The sequence below is a fragment of the Rhincodon typus genome, chromosome 45 (genome assembly GCF_021869965.1).
Source record: "Rhincodon typus isolate 14 chromosome 45, sRhiTyp1.1, whole genome shotgun sequence".
Lineage (NCBI taxonomy): Eukaryota > Metazoa > Chordata > Chondrichthyes > Orectolobiformes > Rhincodontidae > Rhincodon > Rhincodon typus.
In genome coordinates this window covers 9,640,071-9,647,710 of record NC_063376.1, presented here as the reverse complement: position 1 = coordinate 9,647,710, position 7,640 = coordinate 9,640,071, and the positions used below count along the sequence as shown (strand labels likewise).

At 49.6% G+C, this 7,640-nt stretch overlaps 1 protein-coding gene across 1 annotated transcript in view; it reads right to left on the bottom strand.

Moving 5' to 3' along the window:
• The window catches only part of LOC109924747 (lysine-specific demethylase 6B), a 94,264-nt gene that overhangs the window by 29,315 nt on the left and 57,309 nt on the right, over positions 1-7,640 (bottom strand). Inside the window, exons 3-7 of the mRNA XM_048620066.1 lie at positions 7,220-7,321; positions 5,905-6,034; positions 3,111-3,203; positions 1,093-1,312; positions 7-50 (exon numbers count right to left, since the gene is read on the bottom strand). Coding sequence (XP_048476023.1) covers positions 7-50; positions 1,093-1,312; positions 3,111-3,203; positions 5,905-6,029 — 482 coding nt within the window. The 5' untranslated portion in view covers positions 6,030-6,034; positions 7,220-7,321. The remainder of the gene's footprint in view (positions 1-6; positions 51-1,092; positions 1,313-3,110; positions 3,204-5,904; positions 6,035-7,219; positions 7,322-7,640) is intronic.

Genomic DNA, 7,640 nt, shown 5'->3' with positions numbered 1-7,640 from the left:
GCCGGCAGGGTCCTCTGGGGGGGACTGGAGTGGAACTTCCAGACATGGGCCTAAGGATTTTTGTTTTGGGGTTTGGAGAGAGGGGAGTAAAAACAAACATGGTAAGAAACATAAACGCTTCTGGCGCAGGATCAGGCTACTCAGCCCATCTGGGTCTCTGCTGGTGTTTCAGCCCCACACAAGGTCCTGCCTTGTGCACCTCCCTCTCACTGATGGCTACCACCTCTCTGCTCTGGTCTCCTCTCTCATACCTTCTCCAAGTGTCGCCTTTGCTTTAAACAGATGTCTCCAGGGCAGTTAGGGCTGTGTTATAAACGTTGACCCAGCACAACATTCGTGAGAAGGAAACTGCAAGTGGCCACCCCATATCACCAAGACAGGGCTCAAGGTACCTCCCTGTAATTTTTTCCGATTTCTGCCTCTAAAAATGGAGCCCGCAGTTTGTTTTGCTTTTACAAAAGGTCTCGTTTAATCCGCTTGCTCAATCTCTACATCAATGTGAGCAGTTTTTGAGATATCCAACCCAAGGGAATTAAGCCAATCCCCCCCGAATGCAGCACCTGACTGTGGGTGAAACCTCCAATTTATGGCGTTCCCCTCCCATCGGCTGCAGTAACGCTGCTGTCCTGCTGATGGGGCTGGTGAGCCCCTCACCCAAACAAACTCCATGGTGTTGAGGGGAAAGCAAGGCCCTGGGGAGCAGTCGGGAGACAAATCCGTTCAAAAATCACTGCTCTTGGAACAAAGAACTGCCTTTGACAAGCCAGGGAAAGCACACACACTGCATGCAGCGAGATCCCACTGTCAACAGTGCGGCCTGAATACAGTTGAGGAGTAGCGCAGAACCGTGGCCCACTCTGGTCCGGTCGAAGCGAGCAGATGGGGCCTTGATCCAGTCTCACCTTGAGGTGGATCCCGGGGCAGCGATCGGCTTTTTGGAGAATGGCCCACGATACCCGCCTTGCCCACAAACGCACACCCCCCAAACCCCGAGGACATTTTGGTCCAAAAAGCAAATGGCCACCAAGGATCAAAATGGCGGCCGGTGTCCGCCCTCTCCCAACACCCCGACCCCAAGAGGTGTGTCCTTACCTGCTGCAGGTGGTTAATTCTGGCCATGAGGTCACTGTAGCCGTAGCCGCTGGTGTACCGTGCCGCATTCTGGTAGCACTTGATGGCGTCATCCAGCTCGTGCTCAGACTCGTAGATCTGACCCAGCTGCTCCCAGACTCGGGGCTGCGGCTGATCGTGCAGGAGGGCCTGCACGCAGCTGTGGATCCCATCCAGCTTACCATGCAGCGGCCGGGGAGACCTGAGGAAGGAGATGGGGCCTTCAGATGGGGAGGGAGGAGCGGTCTATTCAACTGCTTGGGGCCAACCCGGATACCACTCTTCCTGAGCGTCCCAACCCCATGCACGAGTCACCAAACATGCAGCCGTGCCAGAGGAGACCCACACCTCCCCACTTTGGATTATGTCACCATCCCACACCCGCCCCGCCCTGCAACTCAGTGACACTGAGACTACACCTGTGCACCTCATTACTACCCTGTGCATGCATTCACTGAGCCACAGAATGGTGGGTGGGGAATGGATTTGGTTGCAGTTCAAACAGATCTCCTGCACAGACTGTTATCATTCTGCGAATTAACCGACAAGAAACACAAAAATTTCATTCGCCACCTCCCCCTCCTCCTTTTGTTGTTTTTCTCCACCAAATCCCTGCCCACACATAAAAATAGATCCTGCTCTGAATCAGGTTCCAGGGCAGCTCTGCAACTGCCCACTAGGGGGTGGCCAAGAGCTGCTGATGAGCACTTGCCCCGTTCACATCAAAGCCATTTATTACCCAAGCTCAGGTCTGAAGAGACCGGGCCTTTCAATATTTTTACAGGAAAACAGGCACGTGCTTTGAGAAACAGAGGCCCCTTTCTCCCCTCTCAGCCTAGCTGCATAGGTTTCATGATTTAAAAGGGGGACCTTGACTGTTAAATGTTGTACAAAAGACTCAGATGTTGGGACATTAAGTCAAATTGCTGATGATTCCAAACTTGGGTGGACAGGCATATGGTGAGGGTGTCAGGACAGGAGGCTTGGGGGTGAATGGATTTTAATCCAGGGAAGTGTGAGGTGATACGTTTTGGCAGAATGGATTAGGAAAGGCAGATATATAGACAGAATGGTTAAACAGTGGGCAGGAATAGAGGGGCCTGTGGATTCATGTATGTCAATCTTTAACCATTGAGACCGCAGTTAGCAACGTACACAGGATCTGGGCTTCATAAACAAAGCCATGTGTTCAACAACCTGGAAATTATACTGAACCTTTATAAAACTCCAGTTAGGCCATAACTACAGCACTGTGCCTAGTCTGGTCTCCACATTTCAGGAGGGGTGAAGGGGTGCGGAGGAAATGTCCCCCACCAAATGGTCCCAGGGATGAGGGGGTTTTAGGGATGAGGTCGGAGCAGAGAAGGTGGAGTGAAGGGGAGATTCGATCAAGGTGTATGAGACAGGCGAAGAAAAGCTCCTGTCAGCTGATGGTGCGAGGATGAGGGGGACACAGGTTTAAAGTTTTAGGGATTGAGATACAGGGTGTGGGGTCTGAGAGGACGAACTTCACTCCCGCAGTGAGTGATAATGTTGTGGAGCTCACTGCTCACGAGTGAGGGTGCAAGTGGAGACAATGAACAATTTCAAAAGCAAATTGGATGGACTCCTTGAGGGTAATGAACTTGCAGGGGCTAGAGGGATGGAACGGAGAAGAATGGGAATGGGACTGACTGGTTCATTTTACAAAGAGCCAGCATACGCTCAATGGGCTAAATAGCCTACTGCTGTGTTGTAATACAGATAGTGAAGTGGCGAAGGAGTGAACAAGTCTAGCCTTGACATATTTGTATTGGCTCTGAAATATCCAGGAGCACGACTTCCAGGAGACACCCACCACCAGAATATAATTAAAAACCCTATTAATGTGCAGTTAACAATCATTTCAACAAATGAGCCTTTCCTTCCGGTCTGTCCCCACGTCATCTAGCATTGCCACCGCCTCATTACCCGCTCCTCAATCGATGGTACAGGAAGCCAGCTTTGATGGAGTCTCTTACCCAGAGGGACAGTACGGCTTTCCAGAGTGTCCGACACTGGTCATGTGGCTGGGATATGAGTTATACTGGTTCTGACCAACATTGGCGGAGCATCTGGCAAAGAGACAATGGGGTGGGGTGGGAATAAATCAGAAGATTAAAGGGGTCCAAAGTCAACCAGTATCTTACAAAACCAAACTCTGCCACCTTGGGTCCCAGCCCAGTAACTGAATACATGGCCCATACAGTTCAGGGATGCTCAGCATCAGTCTTTGCCCTTTGACCTAAGGACAGCAGGCTCCATCTGCACACGCACCCCTCCCTATATTAATCCTACCTTCAGTAAATATTAATGGACAGAGGGGCAGGGTTGCAGTCAGCTACAAACAGGGCAGGGGTCATTGACACCAGAACAGCAGTCTACTCCTCCCCTTACTAAATCAAGGCAGCTCAGGAGAATGGCCTGTACTAGCTCCAACTAACCAACTGTTCTCTCATTAAGTATTCATCCAATGCTCTGTTTGAAAGTCACTACTGAATCTGCTTGAATCCCTAAACACACCTTGAGAAGATGTTGATGATCTGTCTCCTTGAACAGCAGCAGTCCATGTGCTCTAAGCAGGCCGATGGTAGACAAAGCAGTAACTGCTGCCATTGTCCTTCTCGATAGAGGTAGATGAGGATTTGGAAGGTGCAGTCTAAGAATCTTTGGTGAATTTCTGTAGTGCATCTTGTAGATGATACACACTGCTGCGACTGAGCAAGGGTGATGGAGCGAATGGATGTTTGTGGATATGGTTCAAGGACACTTGCGCTGGGTATTAAATGCCGGGCAGGCAATGGGACAAAGGAACACAGTTAACAGGAGAAGGCCATTCAGCCCCTCGAGCCTGCTCTGCCATTCAATAAGATCCTGGCTGATCTGTGGTCTAACTCTAAATGGCTGCATTGGGCCCATATCACTCGAAACAGGAATGTGTCTGTCTCAGATTTAAATTTAATGACTGAATTAGCATCAACTGCCATCTGAAGAAGAGAATTCCAAACCTCTGTTACTCTTTGTGTGTAGAAATGCTTTCAAACATCTCTCCTGAATGGCCTGACCCTAATTCTTAAACTATGCACTTGGCTCTAGTTACTTCAACCGTGGAAATAATTCATTTTATCTACCGTGTCGTGTCCTGTTAATATCCTGAAGATCTTGATTGGATCACTTCTTAACCTTATAAATTCGAGAGAATTAAGGCCTAATATCTAATCTCTCTCGTAACTTTAACCGCTTAAGTCCAGGGGCGGCATGGTGGCTCAGTGGTTAGCATTGCTGCCTCACGGCACCAGGGACCTGGGTTCAATTCCAGCCTCGGGCAACTGTCTGTGTGGAGTTTGCACATTCTCCCCATGTCTGTGTGGGTTTCCTCTGGGTGCTCCAGTTTCCTCCCACAGTCCAAAGATGTGCAGGTTAGGGTGGATCGGCTGTGCTAAATTGCCCATAGTGCCCAGGGATGTTTAGGTTAGGTGGGTTAGACATGGGAAATGTAGGGATTGGATCTGGGTGGGATGCTCTTCGGTGGGTCGGTGTGGGCTTGTTGGGCCGAATGGCCTGTTTCCACACTGTAGGGATTCTATGAGTCCATGATCATTCCTGTAAACCTACACTGAATGCCCTCCGAGGCCAAAAACATCCTTCCTAAGGTGTGGTGCCCAGATCTGCTCTCAGCACTATAAGTAGGGTCTAAGTAAGGCTTTGTGTAACTGCAGCATTCCATTAGACTTCTTGGCTATTCTGTACCAGAACCTCCAAATCTCATTTGACATCCATTGTATTTAGCTCTGGATATTCTTTAAAAGACAGCCCTGATCTGAAGTGGATAACCTCACACTTGCTTATATTAAAATCCATCTGCCCCAGCTTTGTCATTTCACCTAATCCGTCAGTATCCTGTTGTATTTTTTCCGCTGTCGACAACGCTGCCCAATTTTGAGTTGTCAGCAAATTTGGATGTTTGACTTTTTATTCAAGTTGTTAATGAATACTGTGAATATTTTGAGGCCCTGACACAGATCCCTGCGGGACACCAGTGGTCACGTCCTGCCAGTTTGAGCACTTAATCATTATTCCAACTGTTTCCTGCCGCTCAACCAATTTCCTATCCATCTCAGTAATTTGCCCTCCATTTCGTGAACTTCCACCTTAGCTGGCAGTCTCTTCAGTGAGATTTTATCAAAAGCTGTTGAAGTCCAAGTGAACAACACCCATCAACTTCCCTCTGTCCACCACCTTTGTCACCTCTTCAAAAACTCTGAAGGTTGTCAAGTGTGACCTACCCTTCATGAATCCATGCCGACTCTCCCTGATTAACTGAAATTTTCTGAGGTGATTAGATACCCTATCGTTAATTATAGACTCTAGCAACCTCCCCACCACAGACATCAGGCTCACTAGTCTATAATTCCCCATCACCCTTCTTAAAGGGGCAGAGTCACATGAGCAACTTTCCAAAGGTGTTGTGGTTGAAGTCACACAACATGGAAGAGTCTCCACTGGCCGATTGAGTTTGCGCTGGACCTACCGACACGAGGAGTGCTCAAACTGCGATGACACAAGTGCTGACTGGGGAACACTGCGTTATGGGGAGATACTCTCAGACACCGGTAGATGTACACTCCGATAGTGGGCGCCCTGAGACCTCAACACCCGAAAATTCTGCCCAGTCGTCATCTGCTAATGTTGTGGTTGATCTGATCGCATCACATTCCCACCAAACCCTCACGCTCCCCCCCAATCCTCCCCCACGACCTTCAACCCCTCACTTACCTGCTGCTCGGGGGCCATGGTCGCTGGGGGCCTGGGTTCCACCCTCCCCCAGCTCGGCTCAGGCTGTCGATCGGGAAAGCTTCTCGCGCACTGCGCACTCCAAACTGTTCTGCTGTGTGATGCATCCAGTCTACAGCGAGAAGATCAGGCTTCAGCATGGAAACAGGCTAGTCCCACCGTGTCCTAAACACACTTCCACCCTCATTCTCCCAGGTCAAGGACAGCACCGGGTTAGAGACACAGTAAAGCTTCCTCTACTCTTTTAAACTGAAAGTGAAGCTCACTCTACACTGTCCCCATCAAATACTCCCAGAACAGGGATCACTTCTGGTTAGATACAGAGTAAAGCTTCCTCTACTCTTTTAAATTGAAAGTGAAGCTCACTCTACACTAACACCATCAAATTTTTTTTTCTATTCATTTTGTTGAATGTGGGTGTCGCTGGCTGAGCAAGTATTTCTTACCCGTCCCTAGTTGCCCCTTGAGAAGGTGGTGGTGAGCTGCCTTCTTGAACCGCTGCAGTCCTCCTGCTGTGGGTTGACCCACAATGCTTTTAGGGAGGGAATTCCAGGATTTTGACCCAGCGACAGTGAAGGAACGGCAATATATTTCCAAGTCAGGATGGTGAGTGGCCTGGAGGGGAACTTGGAGGTGGTGATGTTCCCATATATCTGCTGCCGTTGTCCTTCCAGATGGAAGTGGTCATGGGTTTGGAAGGTGAAATATTCCCAGAACAGGGATCACGTGTGGTTAGATACAGAGTAAAGCTTCCTCTACTCTTTTAACCTAAAAGGGAAGGTTCTTTTACCCTTTCAAACAAAGTAAAGCTCCCACTACACTGTCCCCATCAAATACTCCCAGTACAGGGGCTGTACAGGGTTAGGCACACAGTAAAGCTCCCTCTCCTCTTCGAAACTGAAAGTGAAGCTCGCTCTACCCTGACTCCATCAAACACTCACAGGACTTGGCTGGAGATGATAATACAGTGAAGAACAGCGGTTGATTTAATTCCTTGGCTCATTCTAGCAGTGGAAGCAACAGCAGCGTTGTTCGCCTGGAGTGTTGGGGCGGGAGGGGGCGCGCGGAAGAGCCGTCAGTCATGTGACCGATGGTTCAGTCGGAGCGTTTTCGAGCCGGATTCAGCAGCAATTACACAGTTGTATCCCACAGTCAGACTTGAGCCTACGCTACCCCCTTGCTCTGACACTGTCCTTTTGAGTTGACCCCTGTCCCCAGCTTAAGGACGATGCTCTGGTTGTGCAGGGTGAAAGATGGCGGGGGGGGGGGAGGTGGCGGTGTTCCTGTTGCGACCTACCTCTTCAAATTTCACAGCTACACAGAGGCTCAATCGAATCTCAGCTGTAATGTTCCCTTTAACTAATCTGCTGTGCTCTTCTGGTCTCCTTGGTGATGTTCTCTGTGAGAGAGGTGAAGAAAAACGTACGGTTCAGTCACCAAACATTTTGGGTGGCAGTGCCCCATCTTCATTTTTGAAGCATATTTCTCCCCCTCCCTCCACACAGAAGGCAGCCTGCGTCTGCTCCCACTGTCCCCAACAGTTCCACCAGCTGCTCGACTTTCGTGTCACTTTCGCACACAATCCCACTTCCCTCCATAGAATAGCGGCTCCACACCAACTGGGATAGATCATCCCAACCCTGTCTCCACTCAAAGTTGCTGACGCTAACTCAATTGGCCCACACCTGACAAAATGTCACCTTGGCCAATCGAATTGG